Genomic DNA, 11,566 nt, shown 5'->3' with positions numbered 1-11,566 from the left:
GCTTATTGTCTCTAAATTGACTAGTTCGGATCTGCGGGCGTTACACACATACACACACACACATACACATACTACATGTATGCCCACACAAAGCGGCGATGTAATTAGTTTTTCTGGTGAATAGTTTCTTACGGAGAAAAACCTATTATATTTTATTATTAGTTATTATGCAATAAAAATTAAAATTTTTATCTTAAATATTTTTGTTTATACCTTATATTTATATTGTCTATTAATACTGTTGATGTAAATTAATTAATATTGGTGTGTAGTTTAAGAGATATAAATTAATTTATATACATGAATTTAACATTTAGAATTTTCATTTTTACATCAAGTTGAATTTTCTTAATTCAAGTCTTCAAACTTTTGGCAAGTACTAATGATTTATTTATGTATAATTGATTTGTACAAAAAACTTTGTGACGTATATATATTTTTTTTTTAAATTCAAGATATGAGTAATATGCTTTAATATATATATATATATATATATATATATATATATATATATATATATATATATATATATATATATATATATATATATATATATATAAAAGTTATTGTGAGAACCAAAAGATTTGCAAAAATTTGAGAACTCCTAATTCACTCATCATTTTTCAAAACCGAAAACACTAATCTTCTACAAATGGTACGTCTAAGTCATATATAGGCTCAAAAAGATTGACATTTATTTATTTGTTTTGGAAATTTGCATGCACGCACAATTAGCAGTTATATATATGGACTATGGACATGTACAATCAACACTCACTGCTTATTGTGCTCATTCATAGTCCATATGACTGCTGATTGTGCTTATCAACAGTTCATATGACTGCTGATTGTGCTTATCAACAGTTCATATGACTGCTGATTGTGCATATCCCTAGCCTATATATCGTTGATTGTGCATAAATCAACATTTCCAATAATAATAATAATTATTATTATTATTATACTATATATTAAAATTCTCCACCCTTAGCTACAGTAAAGTAGCTAAGGGATGACAAAAATGGTCCTTTAAGTATTCTTTTTTGTTGCAGTTTGGGATTTATACTAAGGAAATGACAAAAATGATCATTTAAGTATACCTTTTGTTGCAATAATGTACTTACCATTTTGTCATAATTCACCCATTTTTTTTAGAAAATACAGGCTACGGCTACAGTACCTGACTCCAGGTACTGTTCATCGTGTAACCGGTCACTGTTCATTGGGTTAACCGCTACACCGCCTCAAATATCTCGACGACCATCTTTTCTACTCCCTCATTCTCATCGTTACCGACTACTGCTTGCCTTCTCCATTGTTTCACAAAAAGCATTCGACGCCTACAGCTATTGGTGATCCCGCTTCAAGATCTTCCTCGCTATCTCTTTCTATAAACCCTTCGTCTCCATCGTGTCTCACCGCCACTAGAGAGACACCCACGACACACCACTTCCCATTCTCTGCCATCTGTGGATGTTGCCGATTGGGATATCGACTTCGCTGCCAACGCAAGCCTCGATTTTTCGTAAGGGTGGCGGGAGGAATAGCGATTGAAATCCTCCCAAACCTCCGGTGTCTGTTCATCGCCTTCAATGAAGTCGCCGAAAGCGTGAAGAGAAATCAGATTCAGGTGCAGGTATCTTTCTGTGCTGTATTTTTTTTTCCCTTTGTGTTCAACGTATTTGCAGTTTTGTATTTGCTTTGGGATGAAGATGCGCATCTGCTCATATGCCTTTATGTCCCTTCACACTTCTCACAAAGATGACTATCAATCATCCACTTCTGTCTGTCACACCTCTTCTCCACCTCCTTGACTTCCCCTTTTTTTGTGTGTGAAGAACTGAAAATCTGTAGGAATCCTTTTGATTCAGTTTCAGGAGTGTTCTTTTTGGAATCTATTGAAGGGGAATCTAAAGGTGTATACGGAGGTTGACTTTGCTTCATAATTCTTAGTTGCAGGTTTTCGATAAGGGCTTTCTCCTGAGGTATACACTTATTGTAAAATAGAGTCAAAAGGACATCAATGTTTGGCTTCAAGAACTTTCTTTGGCATGGTGGTTCTGCTTATGATGCTTGGTTCAGTTGTGTTTCAAACCAGGTAATTTACCATATCACCCTCTATACCTTGTAGTTATCCTCTCTTTTTTCATAAAAAAATTTAGTCATTTTTGTCTATTGTTTTGTGATTTCAGGTAGCACAAGTGTTGTTGAACTAGAGTTGCGTTTAATGTTTTTTTTTCATTTGTTTTGGTCTCATGTTTCTTGCAGGGGGGATTAACAGTGAGTTTTTGGTGTGTTTTTGTCCCTCTTGCTATTGCTATGTTCCATATGGTGAAGGGTAGTTTGGTAAATTTAAAATTATTTCAAGGGAAGTTATACAAATTTAGTAACTAGAGTTAGGTTTAATGTTTTTTTTTTCATTTGTTTTGGTCTCATGTTTCTTGCAGGATTAATTAACAGTGAGTTTTTGGTGTGTTTTTCTCCTCTTGCTATTGCTATGTTCCATATGGTGAAGGGTAGTTTGGTAAATTTAAAATTATTTCAAGGGAGGTGATACGATTTTAGTAACTACAGTTGGGTTTAATTTTTTTTTCATCATTTGTTTTGGTGTGATGTTTCTTGCAGGAGGAATTAATTATCTATGAAAAGGGTTTTTTGCTTCAACTTCCATTAAGATGAACTACCCTGCTATTCCGATTCTACCATTGTCACCCCTTAATCTTCAATTTTGTTTCTTTACTATGGAATCATTTGGAGTGTATTTTTAGTTGTATTCGAAGAATTTCTTATTAATTGGAATTGTATCTCATTTTGCACGCTATGTTTTTGATGAAATATCCGATTCAACCAGCTGTTTCTATAGCTTACAAGAGCTAATTTGGACTGCCTGGATCAGATGGAAGTATGTTATTGTTTCTTTCTTTTCAACCCTAAAATAACTGATTCTTGACCTTCCTGGTAATCTTGAAGCCTATGATGCATGGAAACTTCTCTAAGGTTGCCGTTTCCGTTTCCGAAACTCCATTGAAACGGATACTCCATGGAAACTCCTTGGAAACGTTTCCTGGAAGTATCGGATATCATGGAAACGTTTCTGCGAAGTTTCCTTAAAGTTTCGATGAAGTTTCCTAGCCGTTTCTATTTTATTTTAAGGTTTACATTGGCTTTTTAAGTTTAAATCTAAAAAAGACTAATGGGCTGCTGTTTTTAAGGCTCAAAATGTATTTGGTATTCCCTTAAGTCCCTAACCGATCGTCAATCAAAGTCTCCCCTGTCGTGAGTCGTCACCTGTTTTCTCGATCAAAGACGATTCGTCGATCACAATTCAGTAGGATCGTCAATCATCATTCATCACCATTCTTGATTCTCTTAATTCCTAATCACATCATCGATTATGGCTTCTCAAGAAACATAAGGATCATCAACTATATCAATAGATCAACCTCCGTTGCGGGACTTGACATCAATATATATATATATATATATATATATATATATATATATATATATATACACACACACACACACACAATTTTATATTGACGTATCTTTGCCATATCCGTATCTTGATTTTTTGGGTTTTGCCGTTTCCCGTTTCCGTTCCGTATCCGTTTCCCATTACCGTATCCGTTTCCGTGCAACTTAGCTTGAAGCTAATTTTACTTTAAATAATATTATTTTTCCAGACATGCATTCAATACATTCTCAGATTATAGGTACTTGGGTTCACATGTACGAGTACATAGAACTGATGGTGAGTAAGTCTACTTATAACTTAACAAAGTTCCATTCCAGGTTGACCATTGTATAGTATAGCTTATTAACATGTTTGTTTGACATGTACCTTAAGAGGTATCAGTGGATGATATTTGGAGAAACAGTCACACTTGATCTGCAACAGGATCTGGCCTGCAGTTTCATGGATTATTGCAGGATCTTCAACTTGAATTCTTTTTTTTTTTCTTTTTTTTAATGCTTAAAGGATATTACTGATTTGAACATTACACAAGTGATTTGGGGAACTTCTAAAACCCACTCTGACAAATTGACATGACTGATATTCACTATTTCTTATCAAGCTTTCATATTTTCTTCATTCATTTTGACAATATAATGCCATGTTTATTCTTTCCATTGTAGTGCTTCACTTGATTGTAGAACTTTATACAGTGGATGGCAATGAAATACCACCCCAGGTATGTTCTACATTTATCTATAAATGATGTCATTGTTGTATTTAATCCATTCAAAAAACAGTTGTCTTACATCTATTATTGTTTTCTTGAAACTTTAGGCAAATGAAGCTGTCAAAGAAAATTAAAATATGTGATTAAGTCATTGTTTTTACATGGACATTTTGAGGATGTTTTATAGCTGATAAAGAGGTTGATTTTGAACTGTTTGATTAGAGCATTTGACTTCTTGATGGATGTTACAGCGCTTTACACATCAGGTAGCCAAACTTGACCATTTTACTCTAGCCGAATTTTTCGCCCCTTAAATCATTTACTTTCAGTCGAGTCAATGTAATAGGAAGAAGGCGAGAAGTGCCCTTCCACCATGAAAACATTTGGTAGTGCTCAAAGTCATGAGAAAATTGAAAATTTATTTAATTGTTCTTAATCATGTAATATAAAAACAATGAAACCCACTGAATAAGTAAATTGGCACCAACCATGGTATTTACTTTATTCATTTTTTGTAAAGGATTTTCAAGCACATCATTTTATTATTATATAGGATCTGACACAAAAGGTTATTATATTTCAGCTAAATTAATCCTTCGGATAATTGTAGTATATTGTGAATATATGTTTAAATTAAAATATAGTGTTGTTAAATTATAAAAAGTGTGTATGAAAATCCTTTAAATCAGTTCCGTTTCTCTTCATGTTTTTTAAAAAGCTTTTATATATTACTATTATTATTATATATAATGTAATTATATTTTTCTTTTTTAATGGTGTGACATGTGAGATTTCATCTAAAATTTGATTCCATAATTTCTCCTAAAAAAGGTGTTCTCGGTATAAATACTTTTGTGTATTTTGATGAAGAAAAATGTTTGTGATGAGTAGGGCCATATGCTGCGCTTACATGGAATCTCAAATCAGATCGTAAGCTGGACACAATGCAACTGTTGCACAACATCAGTGAAGGTTCGTGTATCAAAATTTATATTACCAATGTATTTATAAGTGTATGTAACAAGGGTAAAAATGTATTTTTCTACGCTTACAGTTTTTTTTCTTAGCTTTGTGTGTGCAAAGAACAGTCGAACATCATAGATATTCTTGAAACGATTGAGGCAATCTAGGATTGATTGTTATCAGTAGCTAGCTTCCCACCTTTATCAAAAAGGTTTCAAATATGTGGCCAACATATGTATCTATTAATCAAAATAAAGGGCATATTGTAAAGTTTTGATATAAGCATTTTGATATAAGTAAAGTTAAACCAATTGTTCTCCCAATTCTACCCTCTGTCTATTTGTTTAGGTCTTTCTATTTCTAACCAAATGACATGATCACATATTGTAAAGTTTTGATATAAGCATTTTGTTTTTGTGATTAAAGATGTATACTTAAATTCTGAATATGTGTTTTTGTTTATCTGTGTAGCTTTAAGAATCCAACATATGTGTTTTAAAAAGAAAATAGATCTCAGTTCACTTCTACTTTATTTAATTTTTAGACATCATCCTTCATAGACAACCAACTATAGTATCCTACTTCCATGACGAAAGACTGATAAACGATGACACCATCTTTTACATAATGTCTTCAGTCGGTTTTCTTTGATATTAGCGGCGAATCCAACCCCCACGAAGCGGGGTTTCCTATCTAGTTATTATTATTATTATTATTATTATTATTATTATTATTATTATTATTATTATTATTATTCCTCAAATCTTTTTTGGACCATTGATCTATCTTAATGCTAGTCTAGGAGTTAGTTGGTGGTTTTAATGTTGAAAAATGATAGAACAAATTAGGAGTTTTCAAACTCTAACACATTTTTTGGTGATTGCAAAATTAGTGCCAAAAGTTGGAAGGTTTTATGGTATTAACAGTCGTTGGTATGTCATGTTTATTGAAGAGGCATTTCATACCACATAATTCTCGAATATAACTTTATAATTTTAACTTCAAACAGCAATGTGCTTTCTTTTCAATAGCAATCCCAACACTCCAACGTCTAACATAAATAACCATTAAAAAATACATTGAAACAATCAACATAATTTCATATAAAGTAACACGTGTCACTTGTGTAACACACATAAACAATTACCCTCACCAATATCCGAAGCAACACAAGGCGAATGAAGCTTCCCATTTCCATACCAAATCGCACGTTTCTCAATAAGCTCATCAACAAAATCATCCAATTTATCAATCGTTATATTCGGCATCACCACAACATGAGCAATGTTTCCTTGGCATGCAAGCTGCCATTTGCGTGTAAACTCCTCATCTTGTGGGCGTTCAAAGACCACTGTGCTACTGAGCTCATTGAGCATGGCACTAATTCCAGCAATGGTTAACCGGCCTTTTAAGTAGTGGGCATTTCTGAGGCATTTTTGGACTTCTTTTTGGAACCCTCTGTACCCTTTTCGGTTTAAAGTGTACCAAAGGAACAATGGGGCGTGACCATTACGACTTCCCATGATTGTTGCGTCTCGTGAAGCAAGATATTCGACGTTTCTTGAAAGAGCGTTGATGTGTTCTAATCGTGTTATTTGAACGCCACATGGCATTGGACACCCCACAAATTTGTGACCGGAAACACTCACGGATCCAATCGGTTTCTTGAAAGATACCTTGGGTGCCTGATTGTACAAGAAAGGGCAATTTATGAGCTATGAAATAAACGAGGGCAAATTTGTAAATTACTCAAATACCATTTTCCTTTTTTCCATTACAGGAATGTTTCTTTATTTTTTGTCCTATTAAGTTTTATACTGATAAAATGGCTGAACGGTTAATATGTGTGTTTGGATAAAGTTTTTTATTCAAAAAAATTGTTTTTTACTCAATTAACCGAGTGAACCGTGTAACTTGGCCCTTCATGCATACATTACGTTATAAGATTCATAGTATCACGGATTACTTACAAGTTTAACGAAAGGCATCATTAGACCAAACAAAGCCCCATCACAGTGGATATAAAATCGGTCATGTGTAAATCCTGTTTCTTCAAGGGTCTTTATAACCAGATCAAGATCATCCACAGCTCCTTTCACTGTTGTTCCTGCAAATTCGTTTGTAAAAATGTAAATAATAGGATGGACATGCTTTTTAGGATTATTTTTTACGATAAACGTTCATGTGTTTTGCACTAATAAAACACATTTGTACCATTGACATGTCAGTTTAATACATATCAAACACTGGATGTCATATCCTGTGTGTGTAACGATGGAGCCTAAGAGAGAACCTATATTCACGTTGATGATTGCAGGTTTGTCCTTATGAAGACCAAGTTTTGCTTTAAAATCTTCACAATCAATCTCCCCAGAAAGGAGCGTGTTGACCTTTTCACAATCCATTCGATACATTCTTGCTGCTTTGAAGATGGAATAATGTGATTCGCAAGAAGCATACAAAATCCCATCAGGAAACACTTCTCTCCTGTTACATTTTACACAATATATAAAGGTATTCAAATAGTAAAAAATCCAAGAAATGAGATAAAATCATACAAACCCGACTAGTATGCCATGAAGATTGCCTTCTGTTCCACAATTTGTAATGTAACCCCAATATTCCTTCTTTTCCAACTCCCATAAACGAGCAAACCAGTCCAATACACCAACCTCAAACTGCCTGGAATGGACACCATAATTGCTCTCGATGAATGGGTCCCCAAGGTTGTTAATGGAGAAATGTTGTAACTGAGACAACGCACCATAATCGAAGTCCAGATTATACGGATATCCTATAATTTTTTATTATAAAAATAACATCAAAGATTAACATCAAACACTGTCATATGACAAATTTCCACTAGCCCTCAAAGCCAAAACTAAGAACTGCATGCACACATATATCACTTGGATATTTCTAGACATGATAAACAATTGTGTAATAAAAAAAAAGATCATAAACATAAATTTCAGCAAATAAGACCGAAAAAGACTGTTACCCAAATGATGTTTTGTCCTTTCAAGCAAGGACTTTCGATATCTGGCCAACACACTGGCCATATAAGCTTCTCTTTCTCCGGTAACTTCATCATCATCATCAGGCTCTGTTACCTCGTGGCAACTAGTGTGCACATTCCTACCTAGAACAATTTCCCTCGGTTTCTCCTTCCCATTAACCGAAGTCCCACCGTTTACAACCTCACGTGGCTGTGCATCATTAAGACTCATGATGAAAAAGCGAAAAAAAAAAGTCTTTGTGGATAATGAAAATAAAGTATAACAAATGCTATTTATTTTAATCTAAGATGAAGTTTTCCCGTTTAGAGCATATGATATGTGATTTAATCATGCAAGTATATATAATACTGAAGTAGAAACTTAACAATGCAAGTTATGAGATTATCTGTTAGCGATTTATATTTTTCTCAGACATGACATATTCGTAGAAGTTGTTCGTCAATAATTTATTGATATCTCTCAAACATCACGTGTTCGCTAACGTGGCTCTATATTTTATCCTTAGGCAAAATGCATAAGAAAAGCAGTATCCATCAACAGTTCTTTAATATTTCTCAGATATGAAATCTTTATTATTAATATTACCCCTGTATGTACCGTATGTAATATGTAGACGAAGAACATTCAATAAACAGGCAAGTACAAATCACTAGAAGTTAATAGGGTATCCATCTACAATTTATTATCTTTTCTAATTCATCACATGTTCATTGATACGGCGAGTTAATATATATTTGAAACAAGATCACAGATCCGGTACTCTAGAGAACTTCCGTCCCATTAGTTTAACCGGTTGCCTATAGAAAACAATTACTAAGATTCTTGATAAACACCTCAAAAAAGTAATAAAAATGGTTATGAGCCCCATTCAAATAGTGGTCGATCGTAAAAGATAGATTTTTGACGATCCCTTTATCGTCAATGAAGTGATCATATACCTCGAGAAAAAACAAAGAGAAAGCATTTATATTTAACGTAGATTTTGAGAAGGCCTTCAGTTGTCTTAATTGTACGTACTCGGATTAAATCATCACCCGTATCAGCTATCGACACACTTGGCATGCCTGGATTCGGGGTTGTTTATCATCGGTTAGGTTGTCTACCCTTATCCATGGTTCAACCACTTCCGAATTCACTATGGAGATAGGGGTTATGCAAGGTTACCCAACCTCCCTATTTATGTTTATACTGTGAAGGGTTTAAACATCCCTATCATGCATCCTATGGAAGAGGCCTTAAAAAATGTATTTTCAATAATCTAACTTCCAAATGGTGAACTATTTTTCTCACATCTATAATAGCTAACGATGCAATCTTCATGGGGAATTGGTCCACAATAATACACGGAACCTGGTTCACATATTAAGGTGTTTTGAATTATCATCAGGGCATAAGGTTAAGTGGTTAACATGGGAAAAAGTTGCATCTTTTGAATAAATTCTAATCCTGTTGAAATTGAGCTAGTTTTCAGGAGTATCAGTTACACCATTGGCTTCGGTTGTCTTCTGAACCTATATATTGAAAAATATTGCTCCAACTTATCAAAATGGCATGCCTCAAATCTTTCCTTCGGTTGTCGCTTAATATTTTGTAAATCCATTCGGGATAGCCTATGTACATACTTATTTTAACAGTACAAAAACTAGGTTCATTTTCTAATCTTCCCAAAAGGGTGATCTTCTAGGGATCATTGTCTTCTGCACTTTTGAACATTAAACTAAGATATATGATATTAAAATATAATACGCAAGACATTAATGTATGGGGCGAGTTACATTAGTTTTGGAAACATAACAAAACTTTTTCGTATTTCACAAAATCTTTTATCTAACATAGTTCATATAAAATGCAATGCAATACATGATCATATTCTGCTGGAAAAAATAAGTTGAAGGGTTCGTACCGTATCACGGGTATAGAAAAGACCATGTCACCATGCATGACGTAGAATTGACGGTTATGTACCATATGTTGAGTCTATAAAAGACCATGTTACCTTGTGTGACGTTAAGTTGACCAAGATAGGAAGAAGGAATCAACATATAATGATAAAAGACATCTACTTTATGAAGGAAAATACCATCCCAATAAAGTACTGTTAGTCCATTACATTATTTGATTCTTATGCAATCACATTCAGTGTATGCATAATCATCCTTTTTTATGAAAATCAATCACACATAAGTACCATGAAAGGTCATTAGTTCAACTTTCACTCAAGACATATAGGGTAATTAGAAATATTTTAGTTTTTTATTTAAAAAAAAATACTAACATATAAACTTTAAATAACTTGGAAACAACTTTGTGTAAAAATATTACAAAATAAACTTTATCATTTTTGTGTAAAAATTATGACACATAAACTTTTACATTTCAAATAACAATCACATAACATGTTTTTGGCAATTATAACTTTCTAAACATATATATTCAATACTTTAGGAAAATTCATGAAATAAACACTTAGCATGCTCAAAGCATTTAGTTGTATAATAAAACTTCAACTAATAAAATATTATTATTTTTCCATGAGTTACTTCTAATTTTGACCATATAATTGAATTATATTGCATTTTGGCTCCTAAGTAAACGAAAGAGTGCAAAAGGGCCCATAATAGCATTTTAGAAATTTCGGACTCTGGGGGTACGTTGAGAATACGTGTGTACGCTAAGAGTACTAGGGGCGCCTTAGTGCTTTGGGCGTACACCTCATACACATGGCGTATGTAAGGATCATGCAAACCTTGATGTTTAGGGTTTGGCTCATATTTAAACATCATTATAGCCTCATATCTCATTCTTATTTAGCCTCCTCCTGTGAAATCGAACCCCCCCCTCCCCCCCAAGCAAACCCTAAGAGAAAGAGAGCATTTTGTAGCCTTTTAAGTGCTTAGAAGTGTGCTTGAAGAAGAAGAGAATGGTGTGGAGAGCTTGGTGTTTGGGAAGCACTTTGGATCTTAAGCTTTCTCCTTATTTCCAACCTCCAAGAGGTATAAAGCTTGCAACTTTATCACTCCATCTTGTAGATCTAGACTTTTGTTCTTTTAAGACATTTTTTCGTCCCAAAATGGTGATTCTTTAGCATGGCATGTTCTTGACCCAATAAGTCGTCCTTTCAAACCTTAGGGAGGGTCTTAAGTCGTAAAAATGTGGTTTGGATGGTTAGTTTTGCTCCATGCTTTCCTTAGAAGATTTTAATGCATTAAGATGTTGTACTTTGGGGTATTGTGCACTTAATGAACATGCAAAGTCATAAAGTTGGAAACCTTATGACTCTTGAGGATGATTTGTCCTTGGATCAGAAATTTGGACGTAAGGGCTTAAGGAATTAAGCTCTTAATGAAGTTTTGAGAAGTCTGGGCGTACGCCCTGCGTAACCTGGGTACTCAGTGC

At 33.8% G+C, this 11,566-nt stretch overlaps 1 protein-coding gene and 1 long non-coding RNA gene across 9 annotated transcripts; one reads left to right on the top strand and one right to left on the bottom strand.

Moving 5' to 3' along the window:
• Positions 1-1,117: 1,117 nt before the first annotated feature.
• LOC111899509 (uncharacterized) lies at positions 1,118-5,598 on the top strand. 7 transcript variants are annotated; one of them, XR_008232456.1, is made up of 7 exons: positions 1,118-1,636; positions 1,954-2,098; positions 2,193-2,346; positions 2,448-2,902; positions 3,687-4,196; positions 4,295-5,159; positions 5,255-5,598. It is a non-coding gene; the product is annotated as an uncharacterized LOC111899509 (long non-coding RNA). The 7 variants fall into 7 exon arrangements; XR_006192738.2 differs by having other exon boundaries at positions 1,142-1,636; positions 2,193-2,902; positions 4,295-4,453; positions 5,079-5,159; XR_008232457.1 differs by having other exon boundaries at positions 1,119-1,630; positions 1,960-2,098; positions 2,193-2,902.
• Positions 5,599-6,145: 547 nt separating this feature from the next.
• LOC111899507 (serine decarboxylase 1) lies at positions 6,146-10,172 on the bottom strand. 2 transcript variants are annotated; one of them, XM_052771571.1, is made up of 6 exons: positions 10,074-10,172; positions 8,152-8,359; positions 7,713-7,944; positions 7,444-7,637; positions 7,121-7,257; positions 6,149-6,835 (listed from the first exon to the last, which is right to left on the bottom strand). In XM_052771571.1, the coding sequence occupies exons 2-6, from the start codon at positions 8,210-8,212 to the stop codon at positions 6,269-6,271; spliced, it is 1,191 nt and encodes a 396-aa protein (XP_052627531.1). In that variant the 5' UTR covers positions 8,213-8,359; positions 10,074-10,172; the 3' UTR covers positions 6,149-6,268. The 2 variants fall into 2 exon arrangements, with proteins under 2 accessions (XP_023751109.1, XP_052627531.1); XM_023895341.3 differs by lacking the exon at positions 10,074-10,172 and having other exon boundaries at positions 6,146-6,835; positions 8,152-8,502.
• Positions 10,173-11,566: the final 1,394 nt, after the last annotated feature.

Source organism: Lactuca sativa, chromosome 5, assembly GCF_002870075.4.
Source record: "Lactuca sativa cultivar Salinas chromosome 5, Lsat_Salinas_v11, whole genome shotgun sequence".
Classification (NCBI taxonomy): Eukaryota; Viridiplantae; Streptophyta; class Magnoliopsida; order Asterales; family Asteraceae; genus Lactuca; species Lactuca sativa.
The sequence above is the reverse complement of the archived record's forward strand: the minus strand, read 5'-3'. Positions and strand labels throughout refer to the sequence as shown.

Bases quoted from the DNA above. Each gene is read 5' to 3' on its own strand.
- LOC111899507 (XM_023895341.3), bottom strand. From the start codon at position 8,380: ATGAGTCTTAATGATGCACAGCCACGTGAGGTTGTAAACGGTGGGACT. The intron at 7,638-7,712 runs GTTTGTATGATT...AAAATGTAACAG, and splicing joins CTTCATGGCATACTAGTCGG to GAGAGAAGTGTTTCCTGATG. The intron at 7,258-7,443 runs GTTCTCTCTTAG...ACGAATTTGCAG, and splicing joins AATCATCAACGTGAATATAG to GAACAACAGTGAAAGGAGCT.